The 23,062-nt window shown below is 35.9% G+C and overlaps 1 protein-coding gene across 3 annotated transcripts in view; it reads right to left on the reverse strand.

Moving 5' to 3' along the window:
• mmel1 (membrane metallo-endopeptidase-like 1) overlaps positions 1–23,062 on the reverse strand; it is a 38,739-nt gene that overhangs the window by 7,893 nt on the left and 7,784 nt on the right. Inside the window, exons 2-21 of one of the 3 annotated variants that reach the window (XM_055183849.2) lie at positions 20,376–20,999; positions 17,068–17,232; positions 16,862–16,891; positions 15,829–15,891; positions 15,582–15,743; positions 15,326–15,406; positions 12,971–13,066; positions 12,207–12,325; positions 11,916–11,984; positions 11,692–11,826; positions 10,242–10,331; positions 9,829–9,965; positions 7,192–7,285; positions 6,465–6,593; positions 5,890–5,988; positions 3,800–3,883; positions 3,564–3,667; positions 3,409–3,467; positions 841–960; positions 484–617 (exon numbers count right to left, since the gene is read on the reverse strand). In XM_055183849.2, coding sequence (XP_055039824.2) covers positions 484–617; positions 841–960; positions 3,409–3,467; positions 3,564–3,667; positions 3,800–3,883; positions 5,890–5,988; positions 6,465–6,593; positions 7,192–7,285; positions 9,829–9,965; positions 10,242–10,331; positions 11,692–11,826; positions 11,916–11,984; positions 12,207–12,325; positions 12,971–13,066; positions 15,326–15,406; positions 15,582–15,743; positions 15,829–15,891; positions 16,862–16,891; positions 17,068–17,224 — 1,962 coding nt within the window. In that variant the 5' untranslated portion in view covers positions 17,225–17,232; positions 20,376–20,999. The remainder of the gene's footprint in view (positions 1–483; positions 618–840; positions 961–3,408; positions 3,468–3,563; positions 3,668–3,799; positions 3,884–5,889; positions 5,989–6,464; positions 6,594–7,191; positions 7,286–9,828; positions 9,966–10,241; positions 10,332–11,691; positions 11,827–11,915; positions 11,985–12,206; positions 12,326–12,970; positions 13,067–15,325; positions 15,407–15,581; positions 15,744–15,828; positions 15,892–16,861; positions 16,892–17,067; positions 17,233–20,375; positions 21,000–23,062) is intronic. The other 2 variants (XM_055183850.2, XM_055183851.2) reach the window with 2 other exon arrangements.

A 23,062-nucleotide genomic window follows, 5' to 3' on the forward strand; every position in this document is an offset into this window, starting at 1 on the left:
TCAATTTGCGCCATTGGTGCGAACCAGATGCGCGAATGATTCGGAAACACGTCTACCGCGCCGCACTTAACGCCTCATTCTTGCCTCGAGACCACCAGACTTACGTTAACGCGTCTTCACATTGACTTAGAATTGAAATCACCCGCGCTTGACGCCTCTACCGCGGCTGGTGTGAACGCAACATTAGTACACGCGATGCTAATGGTCTAATCAGATTCAATGGATTATGCTAAGCTATGCTAAAGTGGTACTGCCAGACCTGGAGATCGGCTGAATGGATTCCAAAATGGTAAAAATCAAACTGTAGAGGAGCTGGAAAATGAACGGTGTGTCCCTTTAAGCGGATGTGAAGTGAAATTATTTGAGGAACGAAAAAACATGCTGAGGGCATTTGGTCAATTTCTTCATCTCATTTCTGACAAAGGTGGCGTTTAGCGGCTTTTGCATCTGAGCTCCAATATTTTTTAATCGTATTTAACTTACATTCTGGCCTCCTGCGAGTTTCCAGTTGAATTTTCCGTACTGTTCCACCATGCATTTAGATTGCTCTTCAAAGTGTTCGGCAGAGTAGTTACTCCACCAGTTGTTCATGTTCCCGTCTTTGTCGAAGTTTCGGCCTGCAAGTATAATTTGGATTTTACCATCCGAGCCATATTTCAAATAGACAAGCTTTGTGGTGTGCTGGTTTGGTGGTGCAATGAAAAGCAATTTATCAGTGATATTTACAAGCACAGAATTTAATATATCACACATAAATGAGATCATCAAGGAATACAAATGGTTTATTCATCCGAAACTAACTGATAATTGGTACAATCCATCAGTTAAGATGTGCATTACCGTGGTCATCAAATCCATGAGTGATTTCGTGTCCTATAACCATCCCGATACCACCAAAGTTCAAAGCCTGTAGCTGTTTCTCGCTAAAAAATGGCGGCTGTAAGATACCAGCGGGAAACACTGTGAAACAGAGAAACATACAATGATTGAATCAGATGAGAAAATTCATTTAATCTAATGCTAGGCAAAGATTAATCACGATTAATCGCATACAAAATAAAAGTGATTTTTGGCTGGAGTGTTTTCTGTGTGTAATTATTATGTATATATAAATACACACACATTCATGTATGTATTTAAGAAAGATTTACATGTGTATAAATATTTATTTTTATTTTTATTAAAAAAATCACTTTGATTTTGTATGCGATTAATCGCGATTAATCTTTGCCCAGCACTAATTTAATCATAATAGGGATGTTGCTTTCAAAACTTACACTAGATTGGTTAAGTTGGTTTACACTAGATTGGTTAAGTTTTATTTCCTTTATTTTCAGTGCTTTTTATAGACACTTCTCAGCAAGCAATTTTGAGTTTTAAAGACGTCTAATAGCACAGCCCAGATGTCTAGGCTAAAACAACTACATTTGGGCTGTCAGTGAAAATTTAGTAGACGTCTAACCATAGCCCAAAAATAAATAAATGAAACCAAACAGCTTGTAATCAATAGCTGCGTTTCCATTACCTTCTACATTGCACAAATTGACATTGCGAATTGAAAATACGGCCAATGTTTACACTTCAATTTCCATCTGGGTAATGGAAACGCAGCTACTGTTGACTTTGCTTACATGATGGTGTATCTCACAAGTTTTGTTCAAAAACGACATGTAACCAAATTCAAGTTTATATTGGCTAGAAGTGGGATACTCATAGCCAGATTTTATTGGGTCTTAACCTAGACCGTAAAATGGGTTAATGCACTTAACAGACAGGTTAACCTTTGTACTATTATCTAAATATCTAAAAAGAAATAGACATAAAGAATTGTATTCAATCCTTCACACAAAACTAGCAATAAACTGAAAAGGCATTTATTGTCTCAAACTCCACAGGGTCAAAACTGCTCGCAGTTGAAGAAACACCCAGTAAAACGATAATAATGGTGTATACTGGACAGTAAAGCCCACATTACTGTGACACAAACTTCACAGCTATCCCCGGTCTGTCCTGCAGCTATACTTCACAATCCCATCGAGTCGTTCGCCGTGCAGCTGCCTCTCGTCTCACAAACAGCAATTCGGCGCAAAGCGTTTCCTAGATTGTCCGAGAGCATTAAAATGTGCAATCTAAGAGTAATTATGTGGAAATTTCTCCCGCTGAAAATCTGCATAATCACCCTGCTTTTGTAATCTATGTATTAAACCGGGCTGAATAGCGGCGTTCCGAGCCTGAAGCCCTGGAATATCTGGAAGCGCAAGCTTTGTGGCCACTGGAGCCTGAAACTAGCTTTGTTTTATCTATAAGAAAAATGCACAATGGGCATAAGAGGCATTATGGCAATGGGCTGAGAAAGCATTTCTATCAGGAACTCTTAATATGACCAGAAAAAATACTTCAACAGAAGAACGATGTTTGGAGGTTGTGCTGTACTTTTCTTCCTTGTTTAGGCTAGTGCATGCTGGTTTAGTTCTGAACTAGCTAGTATTAATTTGCAATAATGGGTGATTAGACTTATGAGGTGTCATGAAACATTTAGATAAAAAAGTAAATGCAAAGTAAGAGTATCAAAATATGAAGCATACAGTTACAAACATCTCTTCATGTACTATTTTGCACATGATTTTAAATGACATCATACAAACCAATTTTGTTGTTTTTTTCCACATTTAAATGGAAAATTGTCATTACCGCAACGTCTCCATGCCTGGATTTGGGTTCTTTGACATGGAAATATTTATAATTAAAAAAATAAAAATAAAAAGCTTCAGTGCATGTTATACTATAAACATTTACAGTAAAAAACATGTGGTATTTGGTGATCATTGGTAAATGTAGAGACAATAATAAGGAATATAAATGTGTCCAAGAAAATTTTTCTCATCCTCCGCAACAATTTTCAATCATTGTTTAAGACCTCAAGGAACTAACATTTTCAAAAAAATTGTTGGACGGGACATAATTGACTGTGACACTCAAGATGGCTACCAGGTAAGCAGTTCTTATTTTTCTCTTCCGAAAAAAGTTGAAATTTTGTTTGTCATAGTACCTAGACAACTTTTAAGTTCTCATTACCGAAACATGAGTTTGTAAATGTATATATTTAATGTAATATCATGTTGCGGTAATGATAATTTTTTATAATTATAATCTAAAAAATGTAAATAATTCTATAGGAAATATGTTTTAAATCCTCTAAAAATAATGCTTATAGTAAGTTCAGACCTTAATCTTATATGTGCAAATTGGCTTCAAGGGCTTTTAAAAAAAATACTTTAATATGTTTCAATGAAAGGAATATGATTGCATGTTTTTAGTCATATATTTTGGACTAAAATGTCTACAGTTCAATGTTTTTTTAATAAAATGAAGGCAGTGTTATTTAACATTCTGTGAGTGTGAACTTACCAATCTGGTTTCTGTTGTGTGAATAAAAAGCATTGACCACAGCGGCACCAATAATCCACCTAAAGATATTGAAAGTAAGAAATGACATGAGCCATACTGACGGATTGGGGAAATGACATTCATTGTTTTATAGCTGATATTTGGTGGTTTCATACATGTGGGGATCCACAGGCTCTCTCAGCTTCTTATGAACTTTTTGTGCAGATACTGCCAAATTTTCCAGAATATTTTCAAAGTAATTCTCCTGACTGAAATTCAGATGTGTGAGAGAGATGCATTTAATAGATTTATTAAAAAGTATTATAGTTACTCTTGTCATTCTTATATTTCTATGAATGAGAAATGTTGGTTTAAATAATAGTTGTGTTAAAGGTGATAGTGAGCTGCATACATGTCTGTATTCCTCATCCAGCTTTTTGTTTTCCTCCTCAAGGATGTGATCAGGATAACCAATCTGTTCTGATATCGCCATGGCCTGAAATATCAACACAGCTGTCATATATTTATATCCTCCATAAACACCTGCAGCGTGGAGAGTAAAAAAAGGTAATAAAAATAAATAATGACTGTTTTTAGTGCAAAAAAAAATGATGCATTCTAACTGAAATTTAGTGGTAAAAATAAAGTGCTACAGAGCTGTTTACACAATGAATTCATTTAAAGGGCACATTTTATGCAAAATCCACTTTTAAAAGGTGTTTGGTCATAAATGTGTGTGAACACAACCACCCCAATGACAAATCCACCACACTCTGTTATTAACCCCTGTTAAACAAAAGCGGTCTTATTAGACATGCTGTTTAGATTCTCTTGTTAATGTGACATCACACTGATAAAGCCCCGCCCATGGCCACTGTTTATTTTGACGAAAAACTTTTCTAAATGTGTTTGTTTGCACATTTTAGCGCTAATGCGGCTAAAGATACTTTTGTCTCAGATTGTTTTCACAAGAATCAGATCTATTTTAAACCCAAAGCGCTCACTGTTTGTTGGTAAGGGAGTTCATTTGCATTTAAAGGTACGGTAAAACTTTACTTGAAGGGGCGTGCATGAGACTTTCATGACGTCATATTTAATGCAAAGATGACATTGTTCAAGATGCTTTTGTTATGACAACTGTCATAGCATGTGTCATGTTATGATTATAAAGGTGTCGTGTCAGTCTTATGAACACCCCTTCAAGTAAGTGTTACCCTTGATAGACACATGAAAACAGCGCTTTTTTTGCTCCCACCCAAATAAGACATTTTTATATGCTATAACAAATGATCTATGGGGTATTTTTAGCTGAAACTTCACAGAGACATCCTAGGCACACCTGAGACTTATATTAAATCTTGTAAAAATGTACAATATGTGCCAATTAATAATTTATTTATGCAAGTTACTAAAAAAGATCAGTAAAACAAGCACAACGATTAGATCTTGCCCACTAGACAATAGAAGGGTGATTCTTACGAAACCATTGAAACACCACGGCACTAATGATTTTAGCTTTAAAATGTGTAATATAGTAACATTAAAAAGCATCAGAATTAACACAATACTGTTTTCTACCTTGCACAATGTGTGATTTCAACATAAGAATTTATCATTGGAAATTTTCTCTCATTTTCTGCTGAAATTCTCATTACCGCAATGTGTCCGGCTGTGTTTGAACATGCGTTATGTTGTAATTTAATCAAATTAACACAAAAATATTAAGAAAAAAAATAAATGGATGTTTTGCTAGACTACTTTAGATGACAGAAAAAATATTTACTGAATATTCATGTATAATAATAATGAAGAAAAATTAGGAAAATGATGTGTCCATGCCTGATGTTCTCATCCTCCGCAACACTTTTTGAGAACAGTTTAAGCACACATACAGAATTTTTATAAAGTTTGATTTTGAGTGACCAAGCACATGGACCAGTTACTTCAAGATGGCTACCAGGTAAGATCATTTTTTACAGTTAATTTGAAATATTGTCTTGTCAGAATGCTTACACGACATTTTGATTATCATTACCGCAACAGATGCTTATTAAATGTTAATTTAATTAATAGAAACATAATACTTTGATTTTAAATGCATGTGCAGAATCTCCGAATTATGTTCTTTTAGGTTTGTCATGTCATTTTGAAAATATGTCAGTGTTGATGTTTTCTGACTGTTGCGGTAATGAGATTTTTTAGGACTAATTTTTTAAATTATGTTACAAAAGTGTTAAATGATAAGTAAACGTTTTTAAATGAATGTTCCCATTTACTCCAGACTTTGTTTTTCAATGTCTGGTGGGAAAAAAAGTAAATTTAAGCAATTTTTACATTTTCATGCTTGACATTTTTAAAACCAAGTTTTCGTGAGAATCACCCAGAAACTAAAATAAAACACGTCTATTATTCATTCATTTGCAATGTTTATCTTTAGATAGGTGCTTAACTACTGCTATAAATGCTTAATCTCAGAAGGTGCAGCCACTGCAAACATCTGACCTTCTCTCTGGCCTTTTCTTTGGACTGTTCATCCATCCAGCTTAACTCCTCCAGGGTCTCCACATAAGCTTCTTGAATCTTTCTGATCAGATCGCCCACCTGATCAACACACACATTTCAAACACACAGGACTAAAATAACCATAGCTACCCAATGACCACTGTAGCATAGTGGTTAAAGATGGTGGTTACAGGAGTTACCATTGTCCCCTTTAGGGTTGCAAAGCTCAGGAATTTTGGAAATATTCCAAATTGGAAAATTATTAGTAAAATTTTGGTAATTTTTACATACTGCATCACATACAAACATTAGCTTCTTCAACATCTGACTCGTCTTCATCCATGTGCCACAATTCCCATATATTCCCGTGTAATTTCCATGGAAATTTCCCAGAATTTTGCAGACCTAGTCCCCTTACAACTCTGTACTGTATGTGGCTTTGTATAAAAACTTATAATACATAATTCATAGGGAAGATTTATTGGACAGTCACTCATCATATTATCAGTGATCATAAGAGAAGAGGATTTTCCTCGTAGGTGGTTTGTTTTTAAGGATCAGGCTGGTGTTCTTACCATACGTTTACTGTTTCCAGAGAAGGTTTCCTGAACATATAGCGCCCCGACAGCATTCTCCATGTTACCTTGGACGTACCGGACACAATCTCTCCATCTCGCCTCTTCTACTGTTGTACCATGCAAAACCTGAGATAACACACACACACACACACACACACACACACACACACACAATGCAATATTACATCTATCAGAGCTCATGTCCATTGTGAACGTTTGTCTTGTCTTTTTTATGTTTCTTGGTATAGTAACTAAATATTTAGAATTGGATTTAAAGGGTAATCCAAGGCCCAGTGGTTCAAAAGTGATCTGATTGGATTTCGGCTATCAAATTGGATTGTATTTAAAGGAATCTGAATTTGGACTAGATAACAAAATCCAGATTCTGATCCGGATCAAATCGTCAGTTGTGCTATACAAAACTGTTTAGTTAGAACAAATGTTTATTTTGCTTTTAAATACTTTATCTGTTTTTATGAGAAAGTATTTACATCCAAATTAAACTTTTTGAACAACTGGGCCCAGAGTTCAAGCAAAAAACATGTTACTATTTTGTAAAAAAAAAAAACAATGTATGCCAAAAGTGATTTGTACAAGCATGTAAACAGTACAAAATATGGATGAAAGCAGTATGTATCTGATCTCCTTTACCAGGTGATATGAATGGATAGAGTTAAATGCCACATGAGCTCTCCTCCTGTTGGTCTTTTTTAGTGTAACTGACCTTTCTGTAATGTGCTCTGACATCTTTGAAGCGCCGGCTGAGGCTGCTGACCCTGTCCATGATGAGCATCCAACCCAGATAGTTCTGTAGAGTCCTGCGGTCATCACATATACACAACATACAATCTGACTGTAAATGACAGTACTGTATTGTAATAACTGTTTAATGGTTAAATGGTTTATTCTGATTGGTTGAGAGACGTTCCACAGGTATGCATTCTTTTTAAGAAACCGTATTGTTGCACTTTTTTTCATAGTTTGGCTGCTCCAGCAACTTATAGTCAGGGCAGGTGCGCCTTATACTAGTGATGTAGTACTCGAGTCCGGTCTCGAGACTGATTTCTGCTTTCTCTGACTCGCCTCGGACTTGTTCCTTCAAAGACTCGGTCTCGGACCACAGTGGGAGGAGAAGGACTTGTAATTTCAGACCGAGTCCTCGAGACCAACGCATTTTTTTATGTTCATATAAAAAAACACATAATAATAAAATGCAATGTTGACGGGCATTACTTGAAAATTACATCCCATGGTGCAATGCAAAGATACGGCCGAGACGTTTATTTATCTCTAGAAATATAGGCAGAAGATGATGCATGTGGTAGGGATTTTTTTTAATGATAGTAAAATCATAGTCCATATTAAGACTGCTCCTCTAAACAATTCACAATCTAGCTTAGGCCTAACTGTTAATTATTATCTGGGGTGATATTAAATCATGAAAATGAAAACTGACACGGTTTTATGGTCTTGGTCTCGACTCGGTCTCGACTCCTAAAGGACTCGGTCTCGACTCAGACTTGCTTCCTCAAAGACTCGGACTTGACTGTATTTGAAAACCAAGTCTCGACCCTTTAAAGACTCGGTCTTGTCTCGGACTCGGCATAGGCCGTCTCGTCCCCATCACAACCTTGTACGTCAAAATTATTTCATATGAACCAAGAGAAACCATTACCATCTACAGCCGCGAGAGTCCGCTCTATCCTGCTCCTGTATTTATGTAATTCAATGAATTCAGTGATGCGGAATGACTTCAGGACCTTTTTGAACTTGATTTGGCTTATCATGTTAATTTTGCCTATTTAGCCTCTCAGGTATGTTCTGTATGCTATTTAGTATCTTGTAAATAATTGTTAATGTTACTTTAACATGTACGGACACCTATTCAGCCTGCTGTTCTGTGTGTTATTGTTTAGTTAAATAACTTGCCTTTCCAAATTAAATGTCTGTTCTTGGGCTTGGATTTTGTGAAATCATTTTCTAAATAAATGCGACTTAGTCCAGTGCAACTTTTATGTTTTTTGTCTTCATGCCGCATTTTTGACTGATTCGACTTATAGTCCGGAAAATATGGTAAACGTGCACCTGATCTGTCAAATAACCACCAGAGCAATGTCTGTGGTAACCATAGTATAAGTGGAATAATTGACTCCGGTCCTTTGAATTATTGGTAAAATCGTGCATCGTCAACTACTTCAGTTATACAGTGCTACATGGTACTGTACTGTAACTGTTTATGTGGGTGATTCTCACGAAAACTTGGTTTTTAAACATGTCAAGCATGAAAATGTAAAAATTGCTTAAATTTACTTTTTTTCCCACCAGACATTGAAAAACAAAGTCTGGAGTAAATGGGAACATTAATTTAAAAACTTTTATTTATCATTTAACACTTTTTGTAACATAATTTAAAAAATTAGTCCTAAAAACTCATTACCGCAACAGTCAGAAAACATCAACACTGACATATTTTCAAAATGACATGACAAACCTGAAAGAACATAATTTGGAGATTCTGCACATGCATTTAAAATCAAAGTATTATGCTTCTATTAATTAAATTAACATTTAATAAGCATCTGTTGCGGTAATGATAATCAAAATGTCGTGTAAGCATTCTGACAAGACACTATTTCAAATTAACTGTAAAAAAATGATCTTACCTGGTAGCCATCTTGAAGTAACTGGTCCATGTGCTTGGTCACTCAAAATCAAACTTTATTAAAATTCTGTATGTGTGCTTAAACTGTTCTCAAAAAGTGTTGCGGAGGATGAGAACATCAGGCATGGACACATAATTTTCCTAATTTTTCTTCATTATTATTATACATGAATATTCAGTAAATATTTTTTCTGTCATCTAAAGTAGTCTAGCAAAACATCCATTTATTTTTTTTCTTAATATTTTTGTGTTAATTTGATTAAATTACAACATAACGCATGTTCAAACACAGCCCTACACATTGGGGTAATGAGAATTTCAGCAGAAAATGAGATAAAATTTCCAATTATAAATTCTTATGTTGAAATCACACATTGTGCAAGGTAGAACACAGTATTGTGTTAATTCTGATGCTTTTTAATGTTACTATATTACACATTTTAAAGCTAAAATCATTAGTGCCGTGGTGTTTCAATGGTTTCGTGAGAATCACCCATATAGCTGCTCATAGGCAATAACTATGAAAATTATTCATTATTATTATTATTATTATTATGTATTTCTGTAGCTCAGTTGGTAGAGCATTGCATTATCAGCGCAAGGGTTTGATTTCCAGAGATCACACATACAAATAAAATATATAGTTTGAATGTACTGTAAGTTTACAATCATTTTAAAGTTTTTGTGTTACAGACTCACCTGCGGCTGTGTTTGGACAGAACTTCACTGAGCTTTTCCAGGTATGGTGAACAGTACACAACAATGGGTTCATCCGGTTGCACCGTAATCGAAACGCTAGACATTATACCTTGGATGAAGCGTGTCCAATTAAATCCCTGCAAATTCATTCAAAGTTATATCAATAGAAGCTGAATGCAATCTTGGGTTCTTTACGAACAACATTTCTATCAACCAATCAAATTTAAGAGTTCAGTTTACACTGTAAAACATTTGCTGTAGTTATGCAGGTGTTTGCCAGTAATGTAGATTTAAATGTATGTTATTTACTGGCAACAGTTTCTTCAATGTTTAAACAATGTCATCAAAACAGCCAAGAGTTCACAGATTGATATACACTCATTTCAGTATTTCTATTAAATTGAAACACTTACATTGAGGTTGAAGGTTTGCTGCAGCTCTATGAGAGTCATTTTGTTGTATAGCACAGTGATGTCATTGCGTTCCTCTGCGGGTGAGGTAGCCTGTCCATGGCAAAATTCAATATGAATCATGTCAACTTCAGCGCATTACATTGAAATTCTTGTTTTTTTATATGTTTAATGTACTTAAACTTTGTTGAATTGACAGTTCACCCAAAAATTGGAATTCTGTCATCATTTTCTCATCCTCATTTTGTTCAAAGGCGGTGTGCACACCAAAGCTTTTACGCCCGCAGTCGGCGTATGTGTTTAATTGTTTCCAATGGAAGCCATGAGTTTTTCAAAATAGCCAGCAGCTGGCTTTTTTTACGGGCTGAAAGCCGGCGCTCTGCGGTTTTTCCGCACTCAATGCTGAGCGCCAAGAGTTGAAAAAAATTCAGCTTTATGTGAAAAGCTCAGCTCATCAATGCGAGTTCTCACATGGCCATCCAATCACAGTAAAAGAGGGGTGGGATAAACATCACAACAACCAACCGTTGAATCATACACCGACTGATAAACAAAGCAGAAGTATCACAGCAACCAAACCGCTCAGCTAAAAAAAGCTGTCAGTCAGATGAAAAAAGCTGGCAGTCGGCGTCCGCCTAGCATTTTCAGCTGCGTTAAAAGCTTTGGTGTGCACGCCCAAAATCTGTATACATTTTTTTTCTGATGAACACAAAAGAAGATATTTTGATAAAGGATGTTTAGCACACAGCAGAGTGTAACCATTGACTCCCAGAGTAGGAAAACAAATATTATGGAAGTATAGTGATAAATGATGAAGAAGATATTTTTTTGATAAATGATGGTAAGCACACAGTGGACGGTACCCACTGAATTTGTTTTCCTACTATGGAAGTCAATGGTTACAATTAGCTGTTTATCAAAAAAATCTACTTTTTGGTTCGTCAGAAAAAAGTAATTCATACAGATTTTAAACAACATGAGGATGAGAAAATGATGACAGAATAAAATTTTGGGGTGAACTGTCCCTTTAACTTTGTTAATTAATATCAATCTTGGATGTCCTATTTACGTTGTAAGCAACCTTTAACATTTTGCAGGTTGCTATTGGTCTGCTTTTATTTGCATACTGAATTGTAATTGTTTCTCATTCATATATAGATGAAATGTGCAATTTCATCACCACTATTAAACATAATTATAATCTGGCCAAATATTTTGCCAAAGTGACTCACAAATAAGAAAGTGCATTTTCACATTGCTAAGTGCAGTTTACAAAGCCATGTTTACAATAAGTACTAGAGGTTGTAGCTAGAAGAGGTGAATAACATAGAAGAGGGTTTTTTTGCTTAACCAGCTTAACCACTTTGGCTTAACCAGTGACACGAATTTGCGACGTAACTTCCTTTTTGTTCTGTTTTAAAAAGTAATTAGCTTTATCATATCTATAACTCACATTAGCGATGTCCGTCTCCAGCTCCAGCACTTGAGTCATGTCTTCCCACACACGCTCTTCATCCTGGGTCAGGTTCCTGTCTTCTCGTGCTATCCTCGCCATGGAAACCATGAACTCCAGGTAGGCCTTGCGCACCTGCCCACAGAGACAAACAACAGGGGAGTCATTGATTCATGTAATTATAACCAAAGCAAAAAACAAGAGAAGAAAAAGACTCAAAGTACCTTCTTGTAATTTCCATCAGTGAGGTAATAATCTCTTGAAGGCATTCCTAAAAAAACTGGCTGGTCAACCTATGAAAGCAGAACAATGTGGATTTATTATGATTTTGAGAGTGTCTATATGATTGGAGTGCTGTTTGTTATTTATAGTGCTCATGCAAAATGGTTGCACATGCTCCAGATAGCAATACATATCCAGAAGTCATGATACATGTCCAAAAAACAACTATATTCCGGTAGACGTCCTAAAATAAACAGTATTACCGTGATATATTTTGTAAGAGTGAATCATACATGTATAATATAGCGACTGGAGTCACGATCGTCCGTCCACACAAACATCTCCAGCACAGCCTTCTTATTGTACTGAGCATTCAGAAGAGCCAATGTGTCCTCCAAACTCCAAGATTCCTCTGTTAAAACATACATGCGTACACATCTTTCAGGATAGATGAGGTAATCATGGGTGTAGGCAAAATATTTTATTTAGGAATAGTTCACCCAAAAATAAAAATTGTGTCATCATTTACTCGCCCTCATGTTGTTCCGAACCTGTATACATTTCTTATATGAAGATATTTGTAATCAAGCAGGGGCACCATTGACTTCCATATAAGGACAAACCACTAATGGTGCTCTGTTTGCTTACAAATATTGCTCAAAATATCTTCCTTTGTTTTTAGCAGAAAAAAGAAATGTATAAAGGTTTGTAACAACTTGAGGATGCAGTAAATTATGACATTTTTCAGATGAACTATCCCTTTAAAATCTGCATTTGTAAACTCAAATCTAGCAAAGATCTTCTGTTGTATTTTCTCAGGGTGGCAGTCGTCTTATTCTCCTTTCCTCTGTATGGCTCTATCTCTCTTCACATATAACAGATGAGCAGGGCGGTCATTGCTCTCTGAAACTACTGGGTCTTTCTATCAGTCTAGCTCCTTATCGACCTCCAGTGACAGCACGGCTGGAGCGATTGTATTTATCCCATTTAGATAAGCTTAAGACGCTGCCATTCTCTGTGAGAGTGAATTAGAGACGACTGCTGCTATCTGCAGTACCTGATGTGTCGTTCCAGACCTCAGAGGCCACGGGCCAGTCGCCGATACTGTCGATGAGCCTGAGAAGAGGCTGCGAGTCCCGCTGTTCAATCAAAACTACAGGGGGCGGCAGAGAGACAGATAACAATCCAAAAATAGAACATGCCTGATTGTTATAAAGCGGTTCATGGCCTCAGAAATATTCGTCCTGGTTTATCCTTAATAGGCCTTAAAAGGAATGTTTAATACGGTTTCAGTCCTTAAACTACATCCACCTACTTCAAGATGGTTCACAGCATTACAATCTGTATTGAATTAAATTGCATTATTTAATTTGAAGTAAAATTTAAAATGATCATCTTTTAAAAGCTAATTCACACAGATTTTACAAATCCCAATCAACATTCTAAATTAGAATAAATATGTTTGTTGGTGTTGGTTGGATCAGGGTGAATAAGTATGTTGGTATTTGTTGAATTAAGGTGAATTAGTTTGTTTATGTTGATTAGATTAAGATGAATGAATGTCTTGGTGTTTGTTGAATCAGTGTGAATTAGTTTGCTGGTGTTTGTTGAATCAGTGTAAATTAGTTTGTTGGTGTTTGTTGAATCAGTGTGAATTAGTTTTTTGGTGTTTGTTGAATCAGTGTGAATTAGTGTGTTGGTGTTTGTTGGATCAGGGTGAGTTAGTGTGTTGGTGTATGTTGGATCAGTTAGAATTAGTTTGTTGGTGTTTGTTGAATCTTTGTAAATTAGTTTGTTGGTGTTTGTTGAATCGGTGTGAATTAGTTTGTTGGTGTTTGTTGGATTGGTGTGAATTAGTTTTTGGTGTTTGTTGAATTAGTGTGAATTAGTGTCTTGGTGTTTGTTTGATCAGCATAAATTAATGTGTTGGTGTTTGTTGAATCAGTGTGAATTAGTGTGTTTGTCTTATCAAGGTGAATTAGTGTGTTTGTTAGTGTTTGTTAAATCAGTGTGAATTAGTTTGTTGGATCAATGCGAATTAGTTTGTTGGTGTTTATTGGATCAGCGTGAATTAGTTTGTTGGTGTTTGTTGAATCAGTGCGAATTCATTTGTTGGTGTTTGTTGAATCAGTGTGAATGTGTCTGTTGGTGCTTGTTGAAACTGTGTAAATTAGTTTGTTGGTGTTTGTTGAATCAGTGTGAATTAGTTTGGTGGTGTTTGTTGGATTGTGTGAATTAGTTTTTGGTGTTTGTTGAATTAGTGTGAATTAGTGTCTTGGTGTTTGTTTGATCAGCATAAATTAATGTGTTGGTGTTTGTTGAATCAGTGTGAATTAGTGTGTTTGTCTGATCATGGTGAATTAGTGAGTTTGTTGGTCTTTGTTGAATTAGTTTGTTGGTGTTTGTTGGATCAGTGTGAATTATTGTGTTGGTGTTTGTTGAATCAATGCAAATTAGTTTGTTGGTATTTGTTGAATCAGTGTGAGTTAGTGTGTTAGTGTTTGTTGGATCAGCGTGAATTAGTGCTTTGGTGTTTGTTGAATCAGTGTGAATTAGTTTGTTGGTGTTTGTTGAATCAATGTGAATTAGTGTGTTGGTATTTGTTGAATCAATGCAAAATAGTGCTTTGGTGTTTGTTGAATCAGTGTGAATTAGTTTGTTGGTGTTTGTTGAATCAATGTGAATTAGTTTGTTGGTGTTTGTTGGATCAGCATGAATTAGTTTGTTGGTGTTTGTTGGATCAGTGTGAATTAATTTGTTGTTTGTTGAATCAGTGTGAATTAATTTGTTGGTGTTTGTTGAATTATTTTGTTGGTGTTTGTTGGATCAGTGTGAATTGTTGTGTTGCTGTTTGTTGGATCAGTGTGAATTAGTTTGTTGGTGTTTGTTGAATCAAAGTGAATTAATTTGTTGGTGTTTGTTGGTTCAGTGTGAATGATTGTGTTGGTGTTTGTTGGATCAGCATGAATTAGTTTGTTGGTGTTTGTTGGATCAGTGTGAATTAATTTGTTGTTTGTTGAGTAAGTGTGAAATAATTTGTTGGTGTTTGTTGAATTAGTTTGTTGGTGTTTGTTGGTTCAGTGTGAATGATTGTGTTGGTGTTTGTTGGATCAGTGTGAATGAGTTTGTTGGTATTTGTTAAATCAATGTAAATTAGTTTGTTGGTGTTTGTTGGATCAGTTTGAATTAGTTTGTTGGTGTTTGTTGGATCAGCGTGAATAAGTGTGTTGGTGTTTGATGGATCAGTGTGAATTGGTTCAAAATTGCAGCACATTTCTCCAATGAAGCATTAAAAATGCAACCGAATCAACGTGACAGTACATTGTCAATTGATTGATCAGTAGTAAATAATGCAATAATCCAACCATGTGAATGTGTGTGTGTGTGTGTGCACGTGTGCTGCAGTACTCACTCTCATTCATGCAGGAGTTATAGAGTGTTTTGGCTTTCTTGAAGGCTTCTCTGTCATTCTTACTGTCCATCTCAAGAACTCCTGAAAATCAGAGATTTCAATATAAACTCAAATCAAATGCTCTTAAACCAAATTATCTATTTCTTAATAATTGTAGTAAAACCATTAGAAACAAATTCTGATAACTTCATTTAGTCTTGTGCCATCTTTGATTTATAACATTTGCTCTGTGCTGCATCAGTCTGATATAACGAACCTTTGAGTACGATCTCCAGCTCATCTCTTAGGATATTAAAGACGCTGTGATGTGAGCTCGTCTCAGGAATGACATGACGCTCGATCCAACCTCCACAGGCGTACTGATAGAAGTTCTGGCATGGTTCCACACTGGGGTCCATGTTCTGGAGCAGTCGGGCAGCTGTTTCAAAGATTAAAATGAGGACATGAGCCCAGCAACCGTTTCATCTCTAAAATAAGACATTTCTATATAAATGTGCTCTTACCTGCAGTGACACACTCTGGTGTTGTACAGACATTACTGTCAGTATTTGATCGATATTCGAGCCCTGTGACGAGATAAATAACACAAATGTAAGGTTAATGTCTGTCTAAAAGGAGGTGGGATACCATGTGACACATTCCCTAAACTGGCCATCCTGAAGCCAAAGCTTAATGCTCCGACTAAATATCTGATCATATGTATACTTTTAAAGATGCATTTATGCATAGATGGATATTTGTTATTTTATTAAGATTCTTGAACGTAACGTTAGTTCAAGAAGAAGATTTAAAATCTTTCTCTTATCAACCAAACATCAGGCATGAGAAAAGAGAAACCCTGAAACTATGGAGACAATTTAAAAACTACACTAAAGGATGCATTGGGTCAAAAAGGGACGAGCCCAGCCGTTGGGTTAAAGGAAAATACCACAGTTTTTCAATATTTTACTATGTTCTTACCTCAACTTAGACAAATTAATACATACCTATCTTTTTTCAATCCGTGCACTTTTAATCTTTCTACAGCGCCTCGTGAATGTATTAGCATTTAGCCTAGCCCCATTCATTCTTATGGCTCCCAACAGGGATGAATTTAGAAGCCACCAAACACTTCCATGTTTTCCCTATTTGAGGACTGTTACATGAATAGTTACACGAGTAAGTATGGGGGCACAAAATAAACCTTTTTTTTTTTGGAACCGTGGGAATGAATGGGGCTGGGCTAAATGCTGACACATTCGCGAGGCCCTGTACAAAGATTAAAAGTGCACGCATTGACAAAAGACAGGTATGCACTCATTCATCTAAGTTGAGGCAAGAACATAGCAAAATATTGAAAACCGGTGGTGTTTTTCTTTAAATTAACCCTCAAATGTTTACATTTGACCCAACAATGGGCTGATACAACCCAGCATAGGTTAAATTACAACCCAATGGGCTGGGTTCGTCCCTTTTGCTTTATGTACCTTGTGGCTAAAATTTGTTACAAAATCATCAAACTCTAATATTTATAAACAACTTGACATCATACTGTACCTTTCGAAGATCCATTTCTGTTAAAACGCTCTGAAACATAAAGGATAAAGATTTCTTTAAAGGTCTACTCCCAGAAAAGAGTTGATATGAGCATATATATACATCTATATGTCTGTAACCCATGTAGTTATTTATATCATGTGTACATGTGTTCATTTAATCAAAATATTTCTGGTTTGCAATGGGAAAAGATGATTTTTGCTCACCTCTCAGTGCTGAAGTGTAAAGCACTATAAGTCCAGCCAGAGCGCAGCTCAGCAGAAGAACAATAATAGACAATCCAATCTCAACGACGGTCCAGCGATGCTTTCTCGGTTTAGTGGTTTTCTCCATGATATCCATTTGGCTCTCTGATTTTCCCATTCTTGGAGCTGTTGAATACAAAATTAAAGTGTTGAGGTCTGAGCACATAGCGAGAGAAAGAAGATGAGAAGAGCTACAAGTGGATGTGTCTTCTTTTTAATTTGTTCCCTCTCTTTGGACATATAATGATTTTAAATGTGGACATGTGGGCTAAATACGAGAGTCTGTCTCCAAACACAACTTTGGGATTTGGGTAACGTATATAGGGTGATTGATTACATTTAAAAATGACATTTATTGGGGTTTAACCAATCAATGAATGAACTGCTATAACTTTTTTATAGTGGTGTGTGAATTTCAATAACTGTACTAAGACAGGGTTTAGATTAATCCAGTACTAGGCCTTAGTTATATTAGGACATTTAAGTCATTTTTACTAACATACATTACAATAAACAATACTGATGTGCATCTTGAGACAAAATAATGGCACGGATATTTTAAGATTGACGTTTTCAAATTAAGGCATCTCAAACATGCATTTTAGTCTGTGATTAGTATAAACCCTGTCTGGGAAACCGCCCCTAAATCATTTTTTATAATTTCTATGTCTTTTCCAGGCCTGGAAACTGGAATTTTAAGATACCCACCTGGGAAGCTGAATATAGAGCATATCATATTGAAAGTTTTTAAATTTAAGATTCTGACTAAGAAAAACATTGATTGAAATATAAAACATTTAACCTACCAAAATCTTGCAAATCTTCTGTCTTCCTGTGTGAATAAGCAATAATCGTTCCTGTTTTATTTTTAAAGGGACAGTAAACCCTTCAAAGTAAATTCTTCATCATTTACCCTCTAAAAAACGATTTGTTGGCTGAACAACCATTACTTATTAAAGTAATTAGATTAAACACAAAAAACTTAGTATTTATAACTTTTCAACCTCTACTTAACATATTTAGTATTTGTAACACAAAAATGTAAGTTACCAGGTAAACTTAAATGTATGCAAAAATAAAATGAAAAAACATAAGTAATGCAAACTACTATAACAATTGCGTCAAAATTAAGTAAATCTAGCATAACATTTTAAGTAACTTTAGAGCCATGTGATATGCAAATTTCCCATGATGCCTTTCCAGCCAAAAAACTGACATATGTCATAGTCATTTTGTGAAGCACATGCACTGTAAAAAAATCCAACATCAAATGTTCTTTTAACAAAGAACTTGAACAAAGTTTTTCTTGTTGAAGGGCGTCAATTCATTATTTTGTGTTCACTGAATGAAATAAGCATAATCATCCTGCTAACAAATATTATTTTGTTGACTGGACTTATAAGTTTTTGTCCAATTCGTTTACCCAACTTGCCAAACTGAGTAATCTGAACAAGCAATTTAAAAAAAAATAATGGTCTGAATGGTTCCCAGCATGCATTGCGACATCATGTTCACTTCTTTGGTTAAAATTTACTAAAAAAAGATGACTGTTTTAATGTTTGCTGGCTTTATTTATGTTGATATATTGTTAATGTTAGTTATATTTTGTATTCAGAGTTATTTTGAAATAATGATGTTTGTTCATTGTTATCATGATTGAGAAGTGTGTTCAGTGTATAGAGGGCGACACAGTGGGTTAGCGCGCATCAATGTTGCCTCAAGGTCTCTGGTTCAAGCACAAGCTAAGACTTTGTTCAGGAGACCTTTCCGTGTAGACTCCCACAGTTCAAAACATGCAGTTTAGCTGAATTGGATATACTAAATGTCCCTTTACGCAACTTCACTCTAAAAAATTATGTGTTTGATATATGCACCATTTTTTGCATCACACTTTTTAAGTAATCCCAATTTTACTTAAAATTAACAAGACAATATGTGTTAAATGAACTTAAATATTTGAGTTCATGTGACATTCTTTATTTAAAGATTTAAGTATATAAAACACAGGTTTTCTTGTTAATTTTAGGTGAAGTTGTCCAAGTTGGGATTGCTTCAAGGGTGTGATGCAAAAATGGTGCATATATATTTTAAGTAAATCCAACACCATTCCTTAAAACAGTTTAACATACAATGAATGTAGATAGGGGCTAGAGACGACCATTTATTGCATAAAAGAAAAGCATGCAGAATAAATTTTTATCTATCGTGTTTGATACCAGAAAAAAGGCACAGAAAGATGGAAGGATGAGTAAATCATGACATAACTTATTTTTGGGTGATCACATTTAATGGCAGTGGTTATGCATCAAATTCACCAAGTCTTAAGTCTTCCTGCCTCATCACAACATTCATATACCCTGAAGTGCCTGAGAAACGGTGCTTTTGTCTGTCTACAGCATCAGCATTTTTTCTCGCAAGCTGGAAACTGCTGATAAATTTCTTTGCTAGTTTTAATTTCCTGACTCAAATGATATCTGAAGGCAAAACAATAACCGTGCAAGACACTTTCATTGAGAAATTATTTGCCTTTATATCGAGGGATTTTGCAATATTCGTTTTAAGGCTATTTATGGTATGTATTCTAATAAATCATATAAATGCACGTTATTTGAAAATTAAATCAATGCATATTCAAAACTGTACCCTTTACAACTTGATAGAAACATCTCAATGAACCAAAACTGCTAAAGACAAATTATTTCCCCCACATTTTAGATGATATATGTTTTGAGGACAACCACATACTAAAATACACTCAACTCAATTTACATTATTTATAATATGTATCTATGCATCTGTCCATGTTCCATATTAATAATTGTTAAAGGCTCAAAGCTTTTTAACAGCCATCCATTAAGGAGATATCCATAAAGCTGTATTTGCCATTGACGTGAATGAACTTTAAAAAAAAATGTGTTTATTCCCATAACCCAATTTAGTCAGCTTAATTTATTCACAATAAATATTGCTTATTTGTAAAGCTAACGACAAAATATTTTTATAATGCATAAAACCTTTGCAATCACAGCTATTATGTAAAACATCAATTGCGCCTTTGATCAACACAATTACAATCATTAAAAGCAATTTTAGTTGACACGAAAAACAAATCACTTACAATACATTTGCACAAAATGAAACTCTTAACCAATCCATTACAAACAGCATACAAACTAGAGATAACTCCATACCTGTTAACAACACATAAACTACTACATGAAATTTCAACACAGATCTCCTCGTACTCCAGAATATATAAGCTTCCCTACCTCTCTTTGATGATGGAATCCTTTTTGGCCCTGTTTAGGACGCCTTTCAATTTCCCAAACACCCCTTCTGAGTTTGCACCCAGAGCTGGTGTGTGGAGAAATGAATCAGCGTCCGGACAGCTGGATGTCGGAGGGACTGTCTGTTCTGATGTGACTCTCAGTGAGTGAGTGAGATGCAGAAAAGAGGAAGAGAGAGAGAGAGAGAGAGAGAGAGAGAGAGAGAGATGGAGGGATGTTAAGGAGGAGGAGCGATGAAGAGAAGCCCAATGTTAATGATTGTGAGGAGAAATCAAGAGAAGTTGCTATCAGATAGATGTTTATTATTATTATGTTAACATAACAAGGAAATAATTTATTTGTGCGTTGTGCAAATATTTTTTATTTCAAATAAATGGACCAAATAGGTTAAATGAGCAAATCAGAAATTTAAAGAAAATGATGTGCTTGCCTGTATAAAATGATGCCAGGCTGGTTACCAGGGTGATGCTACGTGGTTGCTAAGGTGATGCCTACTGACCCAATTGAGCTCCACCCCCTAAGTCTCAGTGATGCTCTCCAGATCTCCAGATATGGCTCAGGTCCATCCATCAGTACCACACACAAAAGGTAACACTGTACACCTGTCTTTAACAAATTGCACGATAAAAAGTACCATTCATGCCCGTAGCATTGTGCATCATATTAAAAATCATGTTCTTTCCTAAAAATAGCTCTTAATAAGAGGTGGTATAAATCTGGGCGCAGGTTAATGTCTGCTGGCCTCTCATTATTCACAGACCAGGTGGACTGAAAATCTCACAGCGGTCGGAGAGCTGGCAGGAACTGACATCAGCTTGGCGGGGAAGTGAGTTTCCCTCCCATCGGTGTCAGATTGAAATGGCATGATGCCCATACTCATTACCAGCCTGATTAACCATTGTAATTAACTGATATTAGAGAGAGCGAATGGGCACGGGTGCCAACCATCAGCGCTGATGCATAACTGCCCAGCTGTCCGTATCAGTTAGCCCATCATAACACAAGTCGAGGGATAAATGCTAGACACCAGAATAGAAGCAGAACAACCTTTCTTTCATGATGGGGAACACGGATGAATGGCTGCTAATTATGGGTGTATGTGAAAGATGAATTTCTGCAGGCTGATCTCTGTTCACGTTCAGACTTATATAGAAACAAGATAAGAGACTGGGCAACTTTAGAGAAAGAGCTGAAAAAGTCGAACAAGAAGAATCATTGTTCCACGGAAATGTATTGAACAAAATCCTACGGTGCGTAGAGAAAATCGTTGTACTAGATGACAGAGCGTCTTTACTGATAAATTGCAAGAGGGTTTCTCGAAGTCTGATGATAGCAGGATTGTACGTTACTACAGTACATGCTGCTATACATACAATAATTTCCTGGAAACAAGACCACAGAGCTTTAATCTTTTTAAGCATCCTCTTGCGCATATAGGCTTTAATGTGCATTTCTGCGTTTTAGCTTTTGCGCTCTCGGTCTCAGATGTCTGGTTACACTTATTACTGGCTTCATGGTTGGTCGTTTGAATGACAAGGCACCTGGGAGCAGTCTAGGACTTGGCTCTTCATGGCAGAATGTGTCTAATTGTGTACTAGTGCAGGGAGAACTAATTTAGTCATTAGGAATTTATTTGCCATGCTGTGTAAGACCAGGGACCGGGTGCGCACGCTCTGTCCGCAAAGTAAATACTGCAATGTCTCCTTGATTAGGAATGTAGAAAAACAAGCTTTAAAAGCTTTTTAATCAAGCTGAAACTCGCACGGTTAAAAAGCAGCTTAGTAGATATTGGCTAAAAGCTTATTCGGTCCTAATAATTATTTAAATACGGTTCCTGATAAACCAGTGTATGTGTGCATTGTTACTGCTAAATAAACCATTAAAATAATAATAATCATGTCACAAATTGAGTGACTTAAGACTGTCGAACAATAAGAACATATTAGCAACTGAATAGCAGCATGCTGGCAACCACTTACATCAGTACTGTCATTAGAAAGGATTATTATTTTTTATTATATATGCATTTAATGCATTATTTATCGTTTGCAGAATAAAAGTTTTTGTTTACATCACATATATGCACTCACCTAAAGGATTATTAGGAACACCTGTTCAATTTCTCATTAATGCAATTATCTAATCAACCAATAACATGGCAGTTGCTTTAATGCATTTAGGGGTGTGGTCCTGGTCAAGACAATCTCCTGAACTCCAAACTAAACGTCAGAATGGGAAAGAAAGGTGATTTAAGCAATTTTGAGCGTGGTTGTTGGTGCCAGACAGGCACGCTCTGAGTATTTCACAATCTGCTCAGTTACTGGGAGTTTCACACACAACCATTTCTAGGTTTTACAAAGATTTGTGTGAAAAGGGAAAAACATCCAGTATGTGGCAGTCCTGTGGGTGAAAATGCCTTGTTGATGCTAGAGGTCAGAGGAGAATGAGCCGACTGATTCAAGCTTATAGAAGAGCAACTTTGACTGAAATAACCACTCGTCACAACCAAGGTATGCAGCAAAGCATTTGTGAAGCCACAACACGCACAACCTTGAGGCGGATGGGCTACAACAGCAGAAGACCCCAACGGGTACCACTCATATCCACCACAAATAGGAAAAAGAAGCTACAATTTGCATAAGCTCACCAAAATTGGACAGTTGAAGACT

Source organism: Misgurnus anguillicaudatus, chromosome 14 (genome assembly GCF_027580225.2).
Source record: "Misgurnus anguillicaudatus chromosome 14, ASM2758022v2, whole genome shotgun sequence".
Lineage (NCBI taxonomy): Eukaryota > Metazoa > Chordata > Actinopteri > Cypriniformes > Cobitidae > Misgurnus > Misgurnus anguillicaudatus.